Source organism: Leucoraja erinacea, chromosome 24 (genome assembly GCF_028641065.1).
Source record: "Leucoraja erinacea ecotype New England chromosome 24, Leri_hhj_1, whole genome shotgun sequence".
In the NCBI taxonomy this organism is placed as follows: Eukaryota; Metazoa; Chordata; class Chondrichthyes; order Rajiformes; family Rajidae; genus Leucoraja; species Leucoraja erinaceus.
In genome coordinates, this window is record NC_073400.1 from 5,182,356 (window position 1) to 5,203,956 (window position 21,601).

The window sequence follows — 21,601 nt, forward strand, 5'->3', positions numbered from 1 at the left end:
TTTAAGTAGAAGTATTTTGAAGTTCCTGTGTTTAAGAAGGAACTGCAATTCTACTTTCCGCTTTCTCTCTTCTTTTTTTATATTTTATATACACACTTCACGTTTTTCTACTCTCTACCATCTATTTTTCCACTTTTTCCTCTTTCTATTGTTTTCTTTTTCTTGTCTTGCTTACTTCCTTCTCATAACATAAAACTAGAGGTTGTACATAGAATGGATTACGGTATTACATAGTTGGCACCTAAAATTAGGTTCCACTGTACTGTTTTGTGCTGTATTAACTTCTAATAAAATTAAAAAAAATAAATAAATAAATAAAAATTAAAATTAAAAAAAAAAGAGAAAAAAAAGAAGGAACTGCAAATGCTGGAAAATCGAATAGACAAAAGTGCTGGAGAAACTCAGTGGGTGCAGCAGCATCTATGGAACGAAGGAAATAGGCAACGTTGCCTATTTCCTTCGCTCCATAGATGCTGCTGCACCCGCTGAGTTTCTCCAGCACTTTTGTCTACCTTTGAAGTTCATGTGTATGCTTGATTTATTATATCACCCAAGAGAAGCAATTCTGAAAGTATTCGCCTTCCATGGCATTGAAAGAGCCGGCTAGGACCAGATACTTGAGGCTTTGGAGAGAAAACTGCAGCCATCTACTTCTGATAAAAAATATTCCTCATTGAGCCATGGGTGACAAGGGTGATCATTGGCAGAGCATTGATTGTGAATACAAGAACAATTAGACAGGATGGATGAAAGTGATATTTAAGTCCATCTGCTTGGACTGATTTTTTTTGTGACATCCTGCTTGGTGAAATAACAGTGCCTAAAGAAATGATTGTCTTTTTTTTAGAGTTTGATTTCCTTGCTTAGCTATGAATTATTTTTCTTCCTTTCAGTAACTGCATTTCTCAACACATTGACTCCGAAGTTCTATGTGGCATTAACAGGGACATCCTCTCTCATATCAGGACTCATATTAGTAAGTATTAAATCCATTATTTTAAAGTAAAATAGTTTCCTCCCTTTGACTCCCAGTAATTCTGCAGCTGATTGCTCACCACAGACCCCAAAAGAATATCTCGATCTCGATTGGCAGGTTCTCGTAAAAAAAATATTTTCTAAGGAATGTTTTTACCATTTTGCTGAATGCTATTAACAGCTTTTACATAATTGTTTAATATGTATAATGGTGTTAGCAGCATTCACAATAGAGAATGGATATAGCAAAGTTAAAACAAAGCTGTTTGAGTGTAAAATCAAGATAGAATTTTGTCCATGTTAAAAAGCTGTAGAAATTGGTAACTTGTTCTCCAAATGACTTTTTTTGTGTCTATATTTGGTTCAAACCAGCATCTGTAGTTCCCTCTAACACACACTTAGCTACCACATTGGAGACCTTTGAATTATATTTAATCGGGCTTTATCTTGCAGTAAATGTTGTACCCTTTATCCTTTATTTGTGCACTGTAGACGGCTTGATTGTAATCATGTATAATCTTTTATTTGATTGGAGGGCAGGCAAACAAAAGCTTTGCACTGTACCTCGGTACACATGACAATAATAAAGTGAACTAAAAAAATGATCGACAATAGATGAGTTTATGATTGGTAATTCAATTCAATTTTTGACAGGAGCCAAACTTAACAGCAGGGGCTTGCTGATTTTTTTATTTTTTTATTTCATAATATACTTTATTCGAGAAGTAAATATATACAATACATGATCCATACAAAACTCCATCCGACATTCTCAGAGGCTATACATACATTCCATAGAGTTTCCCAAAGTCACAATTTTACCCCACACCCTTGCCCCTCAATTGGCCCACTGGCATGGAATCCCTTCCCTTATTTTGAGGGGTGTCTCCACCACACCCCGCCCCCCCCTGTCCAGCAGCGGAAGGAACCTTGACTGTGCCCTGCTGATATTGAGTTAAAGGAAGTTGTGGTTGACCCATTACTTTGCAACAGACTGGAAGTTGTGTGATTGGGAGCCAAGGCTGTGGTGTAACGGTTAAGAGAGGGTGAGGAAAATGGACGAGGAGAGGCCGTGGATGGAATAGACTCAGGAACTGGCATTTAAAGCCCACTGTAAACATCAATTGTATATTTATTCTTCTTCTTACATAATAATTTATACTGACTACAGCATTGAAACGGGAATTATAATTTAATTTGCATTACTCCTTGAAGTCAAAATGTCTAATTGCTTTAAATAAGCAGTCGAAGTTTGATTATGTTTCGTGAGGGAAGTGAACAGGTTAGAGATGCTTGTATATTTCTAGCTTCAGCTAGTTATTTAAAGAAAAATTTATTGATTGTATTATGATGGATGAGGTATGAAATATAGCAGATTTCTCAATAATTCAGCAATGCCGTTCATTCGGTGTTTTTCATATAATTCCCCTGTTTCTCAAGTCAAACTTGTTGAATGTTGGTCCATGCACACTTTTCAATTGCATTCAGATACTTGAATAGTTTGTGCATGCAATAAGATTTGGATAGTGCCTGTGCTCAGACTAGTGTGTCACAAGTAATAGAGGTATCGTTCTTTTTACCATGGCGTATAAATTATTTGTGCGGGAAGGAACTGCAGATGCTGGTTTACACTGAAGATAGAAGGATTTTCGGACAGTGCAAGCCCACGGGGATGGCGATCTGTGCCTTCCGCCAGCGTGACAGAGAGCCGGGGGGGGGGGGGGGGGGGGGAGTGCAGGGAGAGCCGGGCGGCAGCAGCGAAAATCGCTAGCGAAATGTGAAAAATGGCTGCATTTTTGGAGGAGAGCCAGGCAGCAGCCGCCGTTATGGTGGTGAGAAGGCGAAAAAAATGAGTGAGTGGGGGGGTTGAAGGATTTTATTAAAAATGTGTACATAAAAACGACAAAATTTAATGAGGAGTGGATATGCGAATGTAAAAGTTAAATCGCTAGCGAAATGGAATAAATCTCGGAGTTTTTGCGTGTGGTTTTGACGGACCAACGAATCAAAGGCCAAAAATCTAATCTGAAATTCTAATCTGACATGCACACACACACACACACACACACGCACGCACGCACGCACACGCACGCGCACACACACACGCGTTTAAAAGTATATAGATTATTGTACCTGGCTCAACTACCTCCTCTGGCAGCTCATTCCATATACCGTCCACCCTCTGCGTGAGAAAGCTGCCCCTCTGGCAGCAGACATCATCTTCCTGGCCATAAACTCATCTCTGAAACACTTAGACACCAAGGACTCCTATGTTAGACTCCTATTTATCGACTGTGGCTCTACCTTCACCATAATCTCATCCAAACTCATCTCCAAATTCCAGATCAAAGGAATCAACTCTCCCCACTGCTACTAGATCCACGAGTTGATGACGCACAGACTTAAATCAGTGAGGACAGGTGACAACACCTCCTCCAAAATAATTCTCAACATCGGTGCCCCACAAGGATGCGTTCTTAGTCCCCTAGTAATCTCCCTTTACATTCACAATTATACAACCAATTTGGCTCTAATTCCATTTACAAATTTGCAGAAGACATCACTGTGATGGGCCAAATCATGAACAATGACGAGAGAGAGAGCACAGAATGGCGATCGAGAACTTAGTGACATGGTGAGAGGACAGTAACCTCTCCCTGAATGTCAGCAAGACAAGAGAGCTAGTTATTGACTTCCATGGACATGCCCCAATCAGCATCAATGATACAGATGTGGAAATGTTAGAGTGCTTCAAGTTTCTAAGTGTTAATATGATCAATGATCTGTTGTGGACTATCCGCATTGATGCAACAACCAAGAAGGCAAGCCAACTCTCTCCTTCTTGAGACTGAGGAAATTTGGTATGTCTCCAGTAATGCTGAATTACAGGAGCGACGCAGTGGCACAGCGGTAGAGTTGCTGCCTTACTGCGCCAGAGACCCGGGTTCGATCCTGACGACGAATGCTGTCTGTACGGAGTTTGTACGTTCTCCCTGTGACCACATGAGTTTTCTCCGGGTGCTCTAGTCTCCTCCCATATTCCAAAGACAGGTTAATTGGCTTCTGTAAAAATTGTCCCTCGTGTGTCGGGGTGATCGCTGGTCGGCACGGAATCGTTGGGCCGAAGGGCCTTTCCTCCCTGTACCTCTGAATAAAACTCTAAACTAAACTCTTACAAACTTCTGCAGATGCACCATAGGAAACATACTGATGGGTTGTGTCATGATTTGGTTTGGGGGAATGTCTGCAAGAAATTGCAGTGAGTTGTAGATGTAACCCAGTCGGTCCATCACACAGACCAGATTTCCCACCGTTGACTCTACACTTCACACTGTCTCAGAAAAGCAAAATCTTGTCCCACCCCAGTCATTCCTGCTTCTTCTTGTTCCCGCCTGGTAGAAGGAACAGAAGCTTGAAAGCACACACTGTCAGACTCGGGAACAGCTTTTTCCTCTCTGTTTTGGGGCTTCCAAATTGTCCTTTTGTGAGCTAGGGAACTGTTTGACACTAAGGAACTGACGTACTACTATGCTGAGAACTATAATCTGCATCTATAGAAACATAGAAACATAGAAAGTAGGTGCGAGAGCAGACCACCAGGTCCATCGAGCCCGCACCGCCATTCGCTCATGGCTGAACACTAAACAGACACACTTACCCACAAACAGTAGACACAAGACACAGAACACAAGACACTACCCTCCCCTTTATACCGCTATCACCCCTCTCCACCCCAAGAACCTCGTGATCTCCTGGGGGAGGCAAAAAACCGGATAAAAACCCAGGTCCAATTCGGGAAAAAAATCCGGGAAATTCCTCTCCGACCCCAATCTAGGCGATCGACACTTGTCCAGGAGATCACTCAGGTCTTACTATACTAACCATACCTAGGTCCATATCCCTGCCCTCTCCCCGTAGCCCCTTATCCCCTTGGCAGCTAAAAAACCATCTATTTTAGTCTTAAATATATTTAAAGTTTCTGCTTCCACTGCTCCCTGGGGCAGTGAATTCCATAAATTAACCACCCTCTGGGTGAAGAAGTTCTTCCTCATCTCAGTTTTAAAAGAGCCCCCCCTTATTCTGCAACTATGTCCCCTAGTTCTAGTTTCCCCGATCATTGGGAACATCCTCGGTGCATCCACCCGATCAAGGCCCCTCACGATCTTATATGTTTCAATGAGATCGCCTCTCATTCTTCTAAACTCCAAAGAGTAGAGTTCCAGCCTACTTAACCTTTCCTCATATGTCAATCCCCTCATTGCAGGAATTAATCTTGTAAACCTTCGCTGCACTGCCTCCAGGGCTAGTACATCCTTTCTTAAATATGGACTCCAGAACTGTACACAGTATTCCAAATGTGGTCTCACTAATACTGTGTACAGCTGCAGCAAGACCTCCGTGTTTTTATACTCAATCCCCCTAGCAATAAAGGCCAAAACTCCATTGGCCTTCCTGATTGCTTGCTGCACCTGCATACTAACTTTCAGTGATTCATGTACTAATACCCCTAGATCCCTTTGCGTTGCATTACAACGCAGCTCCTCCTCATTTAGAAAATAACTTGCCCTATCATTTTTTTTCCCAAAGTGAATGACTTCACATTTATTAGTATTAAATTTCATCTGCCAAGTTGTTGCCCACTCACCTAGCTTATCTATATCCTTTTGCAGACTCTTCCTATCCTCCTCATCCCCTACTTTTCCTCCCATTTTTGTATCGTCCGCAAATTTTGATATATTACACTTGGTTCCCTCCTCCAAATCATTTATATAAATTGTGAACAACTGGGGTCCCAGCACCGACCCTTGCGGAACCCCGCTAGTTACCGGTTGCCATCCCGAGTATGAACCATTTATCCCCACTCTCTGCTTCCTATTTGTTAGCCAATCCTCTACCCATGCTAATATATTACCCCCAATCCCATAATTTTTTATTTTTAGCAATAGTCTCTTATGTGGCACCTTGTCAAAAGCCTTTTGGAAGTCCAAGTATACCACATCCACCGGTTCCCCTTTATCCACCCGGGTTGTTACTTCCTCAAAGAATTCGAGCAGATTCGTTAAACAGGACTTCCCCTTCACAAAACCATGTTGGTTCTGTCCGATGAAGTCATGTTTATCCAAGTGCCCCGATAGTGTTTCTTTAATAATTGTCTCTAACATTTTACCCACCACCGATGTTAGACTAACCGGTCTATAGTTACCCGCCTTCTGTTTACTTCCTTTTTTAAATATAGGTGTTACATTGGCCATTTTCCAATCCACTGGGACCGTTCCTGCCTCCAGGGAGTTTTGGAAAATTATCACCAATGCATCCACAATCCCCACCGCTATCTCCCTCAAGACCCTTGGATGTAATCCATCAGGCCCAGGGGATTTATCCTCCTTCAGTCTCATTAATTTCCCTAATACCACCTCCTTGGTGATCTTAATAGTATTTAGCTCCTCCATTCCTACCGCCCCCTGTTTATCCAGCGTTGTAATATTTTTTGTGTCTTCTATGGTGAAGACTGATACAAAATACTCGTTTAATGCCTTTGCCATTTCCATGTTCCCCACCAACAACTCTCCAGTCTCACCCTCCAATGGACCAACGTTCACCTTAGCCACCCTTTTTCTTTTTATATAGCTATAAAAACTCTTACTATTAGTTTTTATGTTGTTCGCTAAATTCCTTTCATAGTCTATTTTCCCCGTCTTAATTAATCTCTTAGTTATTTTTTGCTGACCTTTAAATGCTTCCCAATCCTCTACCCTCCCACTATCTCTGGCTACCTTATATGCCCTTGCCTTCAGCCGAATACTATCCTTTATAGTTTTACTGAGCCATGGCTGACTGTTCTTACCCTTACCCCTTTTTTTCTTCATAGGAATAAATTTTTCTTGAAGGTTATACAGTATACCCTTAAACGTACACCACTGCTCATGTACCGTCTTATTCTTGAGTCTGCTATCCCAGTCAACTTTGATCAGCTCAGTCCTCATACCTTCATAATCCCCCTTATTTAGACTAAGCACCCTAGCCTGAGTTTCAACCTGCTCCCCTTCTATTTGAATATGGAATTCGACCATATTGTGGTCACTTGTTCCCAACGAGTCCCTAACTATGACATTTTTAATTAATCCTGCTTCATTACACAGGACCAGATCCAAGATTGCCTCCCCCCTTGTCGGTTCTGTGACATACTGTTCTAGGAACCCGTCTCTAATACTTTCTATAAACTCTTCCTCTAGTCTACCCTGCCCAGTTTGGTTTGCCCAATTAATATGAAAATTGAAGTCCCCCATGATTACAGCAGTTCCCTTTTTACATGCGTCAACTATTTGCAGATTTATGTTCTGACTAACAGCGTCACAGCTATTTGGAGGTCTATAAATTACACCCACTAGTTTTTTTTTCCCCTTATTATTCTCTATCTGTACCCAAGCTGTTTCACTATCCTGATCCTTCAACGCAATATCCTTCCTCTCTATTGCCGTTATTCCCTCCCTTATTAAAAGGGCCACCCCTCCTCCCTTTCTTTCCTGTCTATCTTTCCTAATTGTCGAGTACCCCTCTATATTTAACTCCCAGTCCTGATCCCCTTGCAGCCATGTCTCCGTAATGGCCACGATATCATAACTATATATACTTAATTGCACCGTTAATTCATTTATCTTATTACGAATACTCCGTGCATTTAGATAAAGCACTTTCAGATGATTTTTACTACCCTTCCTTTCCGTTTTTTGCCCCTTTTACATCTAAAGCTTTATCTTCACACATTCTGTCTCTCCTGTCACATTTTGACTTTCCGCTTCCCCACTGATACCCTGCTCTATTTCCTCTACCCCTGCCGTTATTACCCCCCTTGATACCTCCCCCCCGCTACTTAGTTTAAAGACCTCTCTACTGCCCTAGTTATATGATTTGCCAGGACCCCAGTCCCAGCACCGTTCAGGTGAAGTCCGTCCTTACAGAACAGATCCCCCCTGTCCCAGTACTGGTGCCAGTGGCCCAAGAAACCAAACCCATTATTCCCACACCAGTCTTTGAGCCACGCATTTAGCTTCTTAATTTTACGTATCCTCGCCGATTTGGCCCGTGGCTCAGGTAGCAATCCGGAGATCAGTACCCTCGAGGTTCTGCTTTTTAATTTATTCCCTAACTGCTCAAACTCCTTCAGCAGATCCTCCTTCCTCGTCCTTCCTATGTCATTGGTCCCCACATGGACCACGACCACTGGATCCTCCCCCTCCCACTGCAAATTTCTCTCCAGCATCGCAGAGATATCCTTAACCCTAGCACCGGGTAGGCAACACAGCCTTCGGGACATGTTCTGCTGGCCGCAGAGAACCTTATCTACCCCCCGAATAATACTATCCCCTATCACTACGGCATTTCTTCTAACTCCCCCCTCTTGAATGGCCTCCTGATCCACGGTGCTGCAGCCAGGTTGCTCATCCCTCCCACAGCCCCTGATCCCGTCCTTACATTGAGTAAGAGCCTCGGTCATGCTCGTCAGGGACAAGGGCTGTGGCTCCTGCCGCATCTCCTCCTGGTTCCCCCTACCTGCCTCGCTTATGGCCACACCTTCCTTTCCTTGCTCACTGCCTACTGAATTAGTTAAACTGGTCGGTGTGACCATCCCCTGGCACAAAACATCCAGGTAATACTCCCCCTCCCTGATGTACCGCAGCGTATGAAGTTGGGTCTCCAGCTCATCAATGCGGAGCTGGAGTTCCTCTAGCCTCAAACACTTACTGCAGCTGTAGGGATCTTCTACATCAATGGTGTCGACAAATTCCCACATCTCGCAGTATTGGCACATCTCCTGACCGCCCATCTTATATAAGTAATTAACTGGTCCTATTTAAGAATCCCCTACTGTATTGATACACCCCTTATTTATATAATCCTACCTCCTATAAATGGGAAAGTACTCACCCCAGCCGTAAATTACCTACTGGGTTGGCTGTCTAGTGGTAATTCCGTCCGCTCTTCCTGTCTGGCCCACTGCTCCCTTGCAGTGCGTGGCAAACCTCTTTGCCTCTCCCAGAATCCTTAGCCTCTCAAGCGTATTGCGTGGTCTCCTCACCTCAGCCTCCTCTCCGAAGACTCTCGAGCCAAAGACTCACACTTTTCTCACAGGGCACTTCACTCACTGCCGCTCGCAAAGAGCTGTCCTGCTTAAATTGACTGATAAATTGCCTGATTTACCAATTTACACAGCCAATTCCTCAGTTTTCAACTGTTTTCACCCCTCTCCTCACACTTGGGCTAGAGCCAATCAGTGGTATCTCTAGCTAATCTGTTGCTGCTGTTGCTCCTCCCAAATCTACAGCAGTACTATCTTCCCCGTTGCTCTATCTATTGTACGAGTTTGAATTAATTTAGAGATTTAGGTAATGTATCTATGTATATATTAGATCTGATGTGTTTGGATAGCATTTAAAGCAATACTTTTTACAGTGCCTTGGTTCATGTGATAATAATAAAGCCTACTAGATCTAAAGCCTATTAGTAAGCCTAATAGGCTTTCCCTTCTCTTTCCCTTCTCACCTTAAACTCATGTCCTCTGATTCTTGATTCCCTTAACATGGGGAAAAATGATTCTGTATATTCATCCATTCTATTCTCCTCATTATTTTATAAACTGCAGTTGTTGCTTTAAACAAAAGGACACAAAGTGCTGGAGTAACTCAGCAGGTCAGGCTGCCTCGCTAAAGAACATGGATAGGTGAGGTTAAAGCAGAAGGTGTGAGACAGATGGATTGAAGAGTTACAAATTGTGAAGCTGGAGGAAGGAATGTAGGAGCAGGGGGAGGCGGACGGGATATAGAGATACGAGTTCAGGTGAGGGAAGAAAAGGGGCTGTGGTAGAGAAATGGGAGGTTGTTCGAAGTCACCTAAAATTGGAAAATTTAATGTTTATACTGTTTATAAGCTTCCCAAGCGGAAGTGTTTGGCGAACAAACTGTCTGCTAAAGCCTACTAGGACTCCAGGTTGATAATTATTTTAACTCCCTGTCCCATTGTCATATTGACCTTTCTGTCGTGGACCTCCTCCATTGCCAGAGTGAGCCGCATGCAAACTGGAGGAACAGCATCTCGTATTCCATACTTTCTCTCCCCCCAATTCAGCAATGACTGCCTCGCCAACTGCCTGTCCCATCCTTTGTGTTTTAATAGTATGTGTTAAATGTATGTTTTTAGTGTTCTTTAGCTTGTTTTATGTTGGGGATGGGAAGGGGGTGTTGGGGGGAATCTTATTCTAATCTCTTACCTCGACGAAGATGCGTTTTTTTGGGGGTTTTTTGCCCCGTATCCTATCTCCGTCTGCACTAACATCGAGGAGTTGGCTGCCTTTGCTGGAGACCGACTTTTGAGAGCTCCACCACGAGGAGCCTACGGGACTTTAACATCGTGGAGCCCACAATCCCTTTGTCAGGGATCGACCTCGGAGCTCCAACCATGGGTGCTTGTGGATTTACCAACACGTTGCTCGCAGTCTCTGGTCAGAGACCAACCTTTGGAACTCCAAGCCGCAGGAGTTTTGATCGCCCCGACGTGGGAATTTTGACCACCGGCTGAGGGAGCTTCGATTGTCCCGACCGCGGGAGAATAAAGAGGAAGAAGTTTGGAATTTTTTGCCTTCCATCACAGTGAGGAATGTGGGGAATCCGCTGTGGTGAATGTTTATGTTAAGTTGTGTGTCTTATTTTGTATGGCTGTATGGTAATTTGCATATCACTGTACCTTAATTGGTACATATGACAATAAAAAACGTTTGAAATCTCCCCCGTGTCCCACCTGGATGCACACCTATTTATCTCCCCCCCCCCAAACCTGTGTCCACCTATTACGTGCCACATTCGCTCCTGCATCTCCTCTTCCCCCCCCCCCACTCAGGATCCCGAATCAAAACATCACCTGTCCATGTTCCCCAGAGATGCTGCCTGACCCGCTGAGTTACTCCAGCACTTTGAGATTATATGTAAGTTTGCAGACACAAAGCTATGTGAATAACTTAGCCCTGAAAAGTATGGAAGGAGACTGAAAAAAGGATAAAGGCAATTTAAATCAGTTTTGAAATGCATGGAATATAATGTGGAAAAAGTGAAATTGACTTTTTGGTGGGAAAAATGAAAAATTAATTTTAGTTTGTAGCGTTTTAGTTTGCCAGAGCAATTGATAAAGTTACTGGAGTGTTCTTGTACATGAGACATTGAAAATTAACATGCAGATGCAGCAAGCTACAAAAAAAAGCAAATGGTACCTTATTAATGCACTACCTAATTTCTGCAAATTTTGCAAAATTAGGCATCTGTGTGAAGGCTACAAAAGAAAACGGGTACAATGTGAAAAGGTATAGAAGATATGTTGTGATGTACAGTCATTTGACCATATGCCATTAAATACAGGGTGGTGCAGCTTAGATGTTTTGAACAATTTCAGAAATTCTATTTTCACTTTAAATCTTATTTAAAGGTTCAAACTTTATCAGGTTCTGTGGTATTTCAGCCTTCCTCTGCTGCTTCTGGTGCCTTGAAGCATAGTGATTCCCAGGGGCATGAGTTTCTAATCTGAGCTTTGTGGAAAGGCACCAGCAAGCCAATCTGCTGCGGAAAGTGAAATAGAGATGCATTTCTGTTCTTTTCAGTAGCCAGTGCAAGGATATTATAACTGGCATTTTAAACATGTCATGGAATAGGAAGATTATAAAAAGGAAAGTAGTTTGATATATATACTCTGTTAATCAGAGCTTATTCCCTATCCCCAGGTCATAGACTTTCAGTAAAGCTCGGGCATGCTTAAGTATGGAGGTGTGAAGATAACATCAGTTGTCTGGGGCTGTATGCTGATTTAAAATATCTTGTATTCTATTGCACTGTAAATGCCAAGGGTCATTCTTGAGTTACAATGAGCCTGGGAATCGCTGAGCGGAAGTTCAATGCATACCTTGACTAAAAGAAAAACTGATAAAATTAACCCAAATTTAATTTACAGTGTAAAATGACATACAAAAAAGCACTTATATTTTGCAGAATAATACACAGCTTCTGGATGCTCCAGACTACATTTGAAATGTAGTCGCTGTTCAGACATAGGAAAGTGCATCAACAAAGTGGATAAACATTAGCCAATACACCAGGGAAGAATCACCTACTTATCTTTAAAATGGTACCATGGGATCACCTAAGGGGACAAATTGATTTAACACATTAGCTCAAAAGTGGCATCTCTAACAATGTAGTAGTTGTTAAGATTATACAGGAGTATACATCTGGATTCTATACTTAAAGCCATAATCTTCTAACCTCAAGATAATAGAGCAGACAACTGAGCCACAGTTGGCACCAGTCATTTATCAAGTAGTTTCACTTAGCTAAAGATGAGTGAAAGCATCAGCAGTCTAATAATGCCTCTTCTCCTGCATGTCTGCTTTACCGTTTCAGATTTTTGAATGGTGGTATTTTCGGAAGTACGGCACATCCTTCATTGAGCAGGTCTCCGTGAGCCACTTGCGGCCACTACTTGGCGCGGTGGATAACAACACGCCTTCAATTAATTTTACTGCCAGCAATGGAGAGGCTGAGTCGAACAGGCAAAATGTTTCGGGTAATCACTTCTATTGATAATCTTGATTGTTTTTGTGAAATGAAGAACAATTTAATGAGTTGTAAAGAACCAAAACCAGAAATACGGGAAATATTTATGACTATGACCCTTAGAATCAGATCTTCTGAGTTAGATTCTCGAGAGAAGCATCCTGTAGAGGGAATGCTATCATGGAATCCTCCAACTATACCAGGAATGTTATCGTAGTACCATTCCTGTGAATTGGGAATGCCATTTTAGAATCATCCTATTCACGGGGAATTTCAGCATGGCTTCATCCCTGAATGTTGGGAAGTCCACCATAGAATTGCATCTGTATGTTATAATCTGTCACAGATTTACATCAGTAAGATGAATGTTACAGTAATTAAATATTATGGTTGGTTTCCGATCTGTAAAACTAGTTTTGCAGCAATAATTAAATGAAGCTATGCTTGACAAACATTAGCTGTAAGAGTATTCTGTGCCCAAAATAATTGCCTAAATCACATTACCTTTCAGTCTTCTGCATCAATCCATTAGAAATTAACATTATTATCTATTTTAATATTTCTTTTAGATTTGCAGCTTGACAATATCTTTCCTATGACATGGTGTCCAAAATTGAATACAGTACTTTAAATGTGGCCTCACCAACATCGTATATAACTGAAACATGACCTGCCAACTTCTATACTCAATATTCTGACTGGTGAAGGCCTATGTGCCAAAAGATTTTTTGACCACCCTACTACCTGTGACGATACTTCCAAGGAAACTCTGCTCTACAACACTCCCCAGAGCCCTACCATTCACAGCATAGGTCCTGCCCACGTTAGACTTCCCAAATTGCAACAAGTTACACTTCTTTGTATAAAATTCCATCAATCGTTCTTCAGCCCAACGATCCTGCTGAAATTGTTGACAACCATCTTCACTATCTACAATATCACCCACTTTTGTTTCATCTGCAAATTTGCTAATCATGCCATGCACATTCACATCCAAATCATTAATATAGATGACAAACAGCAATGGGGCCCAGCACTGAACCCTGAGGCATACCACTTGTCACAGGCCTCCAGTCTGACAAGCAGCCTTCCACCATTTCTTCCATTATGCCAATTTTCTATCCATTATCTATCTCTCTTTAGATACCTTGTTGAATGTCTTGTTGAAATCCATATATGCAATGTCTACTCTCTCTCCAGAGATGCTGTCTGACCCGCTGAGTTACTCCAGCATTTTGTGTCAACCTTTGATTTAAACCAGCATCTTTCCTACACATAAACAATGTCTACAGTGCCCTCAGCAACCTTTTTGGACACATCATCAAAAAACTCAAATCACATTCATAAGATACGACCTCCCATACACAAAACCATGCTGACTATCCCTAATTAGCTCTTGTCTACCTAAATGCATGTATATCTTATCCCTCAGAATACTCTAGTAACTTTCTGACCACTGGTGTCAGTCTCACTGGCCTGTAGTTCCCAGGCTTTTCCCTGCAGCCATTCTTGAATAAAGGAACAGCATTTGCCATCCTCCAGTCTTCCAGCTCATAAATCTCAGCCAGTTCCAAAATGTTTTACAGCCCATGTTTTTTTTTTTACAAATTAATCAATTTGTAAATATGGGAAATGCTGCTGTCAATTTGCGTCCTGCACCGATGCACACACAATAGCTTGCTATGATTTAATTTTGGCTTGTGGCATAAATTTTGATCGGGGCTCCAGATGTACGCTGCTATGCTGTGAAAGATTAAACTTGTTCACTGGAGGGTCGTGTGTAGACTAGGATTGATATGGTAAAGCAATTCTCCCACTGAAGCTCACCCATAATACTGCATGGAGTGCACATAGATTAGGTACTCTTGTCTTTCTGGTGGCACTTGAAGCCACAACGTTCTGACGTAAAGATGACGTTGCCATGTTTGAGTGCGATTGTCTTTAGTCTTTAGAGATGCAGCACAGAAACAGGCCCTTCGGCCCACTGATTCTGCACCAACCAGTGATCACCCCGTACACTAGCACTATCCTACACAGGGACAATTTACAATGTTTACAATTTCACCAAAGCCAATTATGTCTATAAACCTGCATGTACTTGGAGTGTGGGAGGAAACCGGGGCATCCGGAGAAAACCCACATGGTCACAGGAAGAACTTACAAACTCCACACACAGCACCTGTAGTCAGGATCAAACCCGAGTCTCTGACGCTGTCAGGTAGTAACTATCACTGTGCCGCCCCACTTTGTCAGCGACTGCCTTGTGATTGCAGTTGCAATAGCAGGAACAGCTGCAGCTCCAGGTCGTGTCAGAGAAAGGGGTTGCTGGGAAGTGGAAGGTAGGAAAAGGGATGAGGTCCTGCAGAGTGAATGCAGGGAGTTGGTCAGAAGGTTAGAAAGCTGGACCTCGGGGGTAGTAATCTCCTGATTATTCCTGTTGCCATGTGCTGGAATGTGACTAGTGTGGGTTAGAACAGGAAGATAGGACAGGTGTACTTGCATGTACTATCTTACTCATGGACTATCATAGTCTCACTGGCCTGCAATGGTTCCTGATTCTTAGTTCCTCAGTTCTAAAATATCTTTCCTCATGGTTAACTCTACTACCAGTATCATCAGACTCTGATTCTAACATCTTCGTGATCACTTATTGTCAGTTCACAATTTAAAAGAAATAATATCAACAGTGGGACCCACAAACCTACCAGTTATTAAAAAAAATCCATCTGCTTCATTAATATCTATAGTGGCAAAACCATTTGCAGTCCTTACCCAATCTTGCTTATGTGCGATTCCAACCTTACTACGGGGGGAAATGGAGGAGGACTGGCCAAATTGTGTGCCTTCCACCACAGTGATGAATGCTGTGGTGGATGTTTATGTTAAAAATTTATTGTGTTTTTTGTGTGTGCCCTTTATCATTGTATCGCTGCTGACGTATCATTTCACTTGCACTTTTTGTGCAATGTGACAAATAAACCGTTGTATTGTATTGTATTGTACTCTGGTTAATTTTTAAGTGAATCTTCAGTTCAGTGGTAGGGATGGACAGTTAATATTGACATTGTCATCCATGTCCTCAGAACATGAACAAGAAACAAAGGGGAACATTAAGACTAATTCCCACATTCATACCTCTATCTCCATGAAATCTTTCTCTTTGAAAAAGCATTTAATAATTCTTACATCCCTTATTTTTTTTTTCATGTGCCAGTTTGCAGAGTCTTTTTGAGTGCTCATTCTTTTATTCAAATACTCCTTTGAATCATTATTAACATTGTGTTCATATTAATCGGTGGGGGCATTTTGTAAATAAACAAGTTTCAAACAAGTACAGATTGTCTTATCTTTGGGACAACTTTGTCATTAGAATTTGGATTGTCCAAACTCAAATCACTTTGGAGTTTAAAGCCAGCAGATATAGGATGGTTTATTTTCTCTGTTCATTTATTTGGGCTATTTCTACCTAGGTTTCAGAAGTGAAAAGCTGCTCAAACACTGCACGAACCAATCACTTCTGAGATCCCTTTAAGAAATACATCTTGCAGCATTATAGATTGAATTCTTGTCCATTCCCTTCCATTAATAATTAATATTTGAAAATTTGTTCTGACAGAATGCAAGGTATGGAGAAACCCATTGAACCTCTTTAGAGGAGCCGAGTACAGCAGGTATGTCAATATTGGCTCAATATGGTGGTTAAGGCAAAATTTGTTTGCGTGCGTGCATGTGGGGATAAAGTGGGTTGACTGAGGATGAGAGGAAACAATGCAATACTTTCTCTCCATTCAAAAATAAAACAGAGCTGGTGAAACTTCCACAAGGGCGTGGGGGTACGTATGAGAAGGTGTTCGAGAGTTCACTGTCCATTTTTGTCTTCTTCCCAAAGTCCACAAATAGGTTTTTGATCCTGATGGACCTATTGTTTCTGTCTACTCCTGCCATACTGAAAAAAAAACTCTTCTAGGTTCTCTCCATATGCCAATATTGTCCCAAAAAACTATCTTGGACTCTCTTAACAAATTCTGCCCCATCTAAGTTCCTTGCACTCGGGCAATCTCAGTTAATATTGAGGAATTTGAACCCCTCCCTCTCCCGCTCCACCCCGCCCCCCCCCCCCAATACTATAACATTATTATTTCATCTTTCAGCAATTTGTTTATGTACCTGATCCTTTCATTTCTGCTGACCTGCTGCTCTAACTCAACCCCTCGCTTATTCCTAAATTCTTCTCCTCTGGCCTTATTGGAGGAACCCTTCAGGAGATCATCAAAAGTTTGACTTCCTGTCCTCTTTTGTGACTCCCTCCTGTCACATTTGTAAGTTTTATATCCCAGAATATTCCCTCAACCACGTTTTCGTGATTGCAACGATATCATAATACCATGCGCCAAGCTTACCTGATTTACCTGCAACACTTGGTGCATTAAAGTAAAGGGAGTTGAGCCAATCTGACCCCCACACAGTCCCTAACTTTCCTCTGTGTGCTCACCCACACTGGACTTGCTTGATTTACCTTCTACATTTGAGTTAATCTCCCTACCTGCTTCACTGCTGCTGAGTTTACCACCTCTTATGTCAAACAAACATAACCTCCCTCCCCTCCCCCGAGTAGCATCAGCAAACCTCCTTGCAAGGATATCGGTCTCTCTCCAGTTTAGGTGTAACCCTTGTTTCTTGTACAGGTCCTATTTGTCCCAGACATAATCCCAATGATAGTATCTAAAGCTTTCACCCCGACTGCAGAAAAGATCAGTTGTTGCATTTTAATGTGATTCCTGAGCTAATCAAACTCTTATCAAACAATCGATGACAACACATTAAAATTGGGATTTCCCACAAATAGTCAGTTTAGAAAAGTTTATTTGGGCTTGCCTTCTAAACACAATAAATATTTTAATACACAAACTGCTGGAGGAAATCAGTGAGTTAAGCAGCATCCCTGATGGCAAAGAATTGGTCAAATGTTTGGAACTTGCTTCGTTCCTCCAGCAATTTGTGCTGTACTCCAGATTCCAGCATCCAGCATATATAGAGAGAATGCACTCCGCCTTTTTCCCCAGGGTTGGGAATCAAGAACTACAGAGCAGACAGAGATTTAAGGTGAGAAAATAAAGATTTTGAAAGGGACAACTTTTTCGACAGATAAAGGTACATAAAGGAACCGGCTACCAGAGGATGTAGCTGAAGCATGAATTAAATGTAAAAGACTAAGTGCTGGAGGAACTCAGCGGGTCAGGCAGCATCTCTCGTAGGAAATGGGCAGATAAAGTTTCTGGTTGGGATATTTATTCAGACAGATTGTTGACCTAGTCGGAAGAAGGGTCCAAATCCAAAACCCTGTCTATCTATTTCAGTCCATAAACGCTGCCGGATGCGCCAAATTCTTTAAGCACTTTGTTTTTCTGCTCAGAATTTGCAACATCCTCAGCTCCTTGTGTCAACATTTAAAGGCCATTTGGACAGATATGTGGATAGGAAAGGTTTCAATGGATATGGGCCAAAGAGAGGGAAATAGGACTAGTGTCGCTGGGCATTTTGGTTGGCACGGATGAGTTGGACCAAAAGCCTTGTTTCCGTGCACCATCGCTCCATAACTCTATCTGCAGTCTCGTGCCTCCACACATTTTCATGCATTTTGACTAAAACAATACGTGTGAATCACGCTGACACATTTCTGAACGTTCCCTGATCATAACCCTCGATTGTGAACAATGTTTAATAATCCTTTTTTTTTGTTTTCTAAAGATACACATGGGTCACAGGAAGAGAGCCATTGACATATTATGACATGAATCTGTCTGCACAGGACCATCAGACCTTTTTCACGTGTGACACAGATCATGTCAGACCTGCAGATGCAGGTGAGACTGAGGCATTGACAAGCAGAGAAATCCAATGGCATTTTGGGTACAGGAATGCTGCTACCATGATACGCATACAGGAATATCATGGAAGAGTTTTTAAAAGGTTCTAGAATTTGGTGGTGGGGCGGGGTGGTGTCATTTAAAACGTAATTACTTAATATATGAGAGTTTAGGTTTACAATATCTAAATCCTAAACTAACTATGGGCACCTGCGCTGGCATTCTTTTCACAAGAGAAATTGATAGCTCTGATAGCTACAGTTTATATGCACCCTTTAGTATTACAATGCACAAGCACTTTTAATGGAGCTTACCAAAGCTTTCAGGTATGTAATTACTAGGTTTGGTTCCTGTTGGATTAACTTGTTATTACATTCTTTTGTTAATATCCCCATTCCAATTACACTCGGCTCACTGAAGCCTCATGATGGAGAGCATTTTAAGTTTTCAGCTGTAAAAAGTCAAACTGTCAAGTGAAATGTGAAGGGTTTGGCCTAGTTCTTTATTAAATGAACATTGTTTCTTGTCCCATGTACTAACCAATATCTTGGTGTTAGTTGTCACTCTTACGAGATACCATTTCAACCAAATTCCTTGTTCACCTTGGGGCTTTCAATTGCCTTTTTTCCAGTTTAACATGCAGTTTATGAGGTGGAGTGGATATACTCGCTTTTTTAAAAAATGTTTGTCAGTCATATCAATTATATTGTTCACTTTTAAACCCAGTTTCCTGCACACTAGTCTGAAGAAGGGTTTCGGCCCGAAACGTCACCTCTTTCCTTCGCTCCATAGATGCTGCTGCACCCGCTGAGTTACTCCAGCATTTTTGTGCACCTTCGATTTTCCAGCATCTGCAGTTCCGTCTTGAACACTTCCTGCACACTATATTCTTCCTAGCAATACTGGCTGAAATTTCTTTGTTGATGCAGACCTCTCTTAATTAAATAATGGATTAGGCAATTAGATGCTTCTCACCAGTGTAAATTATATTTATTCATCTTGATTTAGAAATCTGTTCCTTGCCAGTTTCTGCAATAGCATTTATATTATGCTATGCACTAGGTCTTAGTGAGTAGGAAATATCTACAAGTCTTTCTCTGCTTTGGATTCCTTCTGGTAAGCCTGAATGTGTGACAGATAACCTGGGACAAAAATGGATTGGGTGACGATGCCTTTTGTGGTACAGAAGCCTTGATCTGCTTTGAGGTGTAGTCACTGCTGAAAATTTTGGGAATGGTGATTCTGAAAAATTGGTCAATTAAAAATGCCAAACTTGTCTACTTTCATTACAAAATTTGGAAAACATCACTGCTTTTCTTCATATCGTGTCATGAAATCTTTTATGAGCAGTTGAGATTAAGCAGATGGGACATGGGTGGAGCAGAACACTGTGCCTTCGACAATTCAGTATCTCAGGAGTGTCAACATATTTTATGTTTTAATATTTTAAAAAATTCATGCATCTTCTGTCATTTATTTCAAGCAAAAAGCCCTGTACACAGTTGTAATGCAAATTACCTGTCAACTTGCCACATAGTAATCACATCCACCTGCCTTTGGAGCCACTGCAGGACCATCACTGACATGAAACTATAGTTGGTGTGGTTAATTCACATTGACAATTCCAGTATGAAATGCAAATCTAAATTCAATGCTCAATGTTGGAAAATGTAAACCTTGGCTTGATTGTGTCACCGAGTACTGGTTCAGATGCTTTTTCATCCATTATTCCTTCTTCACTAAACATGCTTCATTCATGCTTGTGAAATTCCTTAAGAAGTCAAAATCAGAAACACCAGGCTGCCAGGTTGTGACTGGCATTTGGTGCAGAGCATGGACGGAGCACAAGACCAATTTGTGTACATGCTACCCTACCCATGACAGTTGATTTAGCACAAACCAGGATTTGGTCTGATTTGGATGATTTATGACCACAATGGTCAGCATTTTCAGCAAGCCAAAGTGATGAAAGAACGAGCATTTTAATTCATTACCACATGTGCCGTATTTCTGTGTGAAGGCGCATTGGACGGGCATCTTTCCACTGAAGTGTTAGATAACATTTTCAAGATAACGTGTAAAATTCTAAACTTGCATGCTTGTTTGGGATCATGTGGCTGTCGTAATACAAAAGCCATTGCTGGCAACAAAACACTGATCATTTTTTTAATTATATTTCATCTTCGCGTTATCATTGTCTACATTATGTCTATTGGAATGCAACAATCCATGTTAGAACATCTGTTCTTTTCTAGCTAGAAAGATTCAATGACTTTCTTGTCGAATGTGGGCTTAAAGTGTTTTTCTGTCCAGATGTTCTGCTGTATTGGTGAGTGTGATCTGCAAATAACCATGATGTTGACATTGATTTATTTTAACAGTGATGCAGAAAGCATGGCGGGAGAGGAATGCTCAAGCTAGAATGAAGGCAGCGTACCAAGCTTTGGAATTAAACAATGAGTATGTTCTGTTCTGCCAATTGTGATTCTCTAACAGTGTAGCGATGCAGCATGGAAACAGGTCCTTCAGCCCATCGAGTCAACACCGGCCATTGATCACTCATTCACACAATTCTTTGTTATCCCACTTTCTCATCAACTCCCTACACATTAAGGGCAGTTTTACAGAAGCCAATTAACCAACATCAGGTCTCAACCCATAACGTCACCCATTCCTTCTCTCCAGAGATGCTGCCTGACCCGCTGAGTTACTCCAGCATTTTGTGTCTACCTTCGATTTAAACCAGCATCTGCAGTTCTTTCCTACACATTTTAACCGACATCCTGCTCATCTTTGCCATGTGGGAAGAAACCGAGGCACTCGGAGATCCCATGCGGTCACAGGGAGAATGTGCAAACTCCATACAGACAGCGTCCGAGGTCGGATTGAATGTTGCATGTCAGATCCTATGAGGGGGATTGCTGCTATGTATAGTTCTTGTGCATGACCTTTTAACATTTTGAAATGGTAAAAAGTGTAAATTGTTTAAAAGTTCCATTAACATCTTGTTGACGAAAGGTTAACAAGCTGAATAGCACTTTAAAAGTATGCTCAATTCACACAAATTTTTTTTTGTTATACCACATACGTATATGCACTTTTTCAAGAGAGTTTCAAGTCAAGAGAGTTTGTCGTCATTGTCATGTGTCCGAGATAGGACAATGAAAT

At 41.6% G+C, this 21,601-nt stretch overlaps 1 protein-coding gene across 4 annotated transcripts in view; it reads left to right on the forward strand.

Annotated features, from left to right (window-relative positions):
- LOC129708588 (suppressor of tumorigenicity 7 protein homolog) overlaps window positions 1–21,601 on the forward strand; it is a 135,992-nt gene that overhangs the window by 35,756 nt on the left and 78,635 nt on the right. For 3 of the 4 annotated variants that reach the window (XM_055654414.1, XM_055654415.1, XM_055654416.1), the window contains exons 2-6: window positions 894–976; window positions 12,414–12,576; window positions 16,183–16,237; window positions 18,315–18,430; window positions 20,815–20,893. In XM_055654414.1, the coding sequence (XP_055510389.1) occupies window positions 894–976; window positions 12,414–12,576; window positions 16,183–16,237; window positions 18,315–18,430; window positions 20,815–20,893 (496 nt within the window). The remainder of the gene's footprint in view (window positions 1–893; window positions 977–12,413; window positions 12,577–16,182; window positions 16,238–18,314; window positions 18,431–20,814; window positions 20,894–21,601) is intronic. The other variant, XM_055654417.1, reaches the window with a different exon arrangement.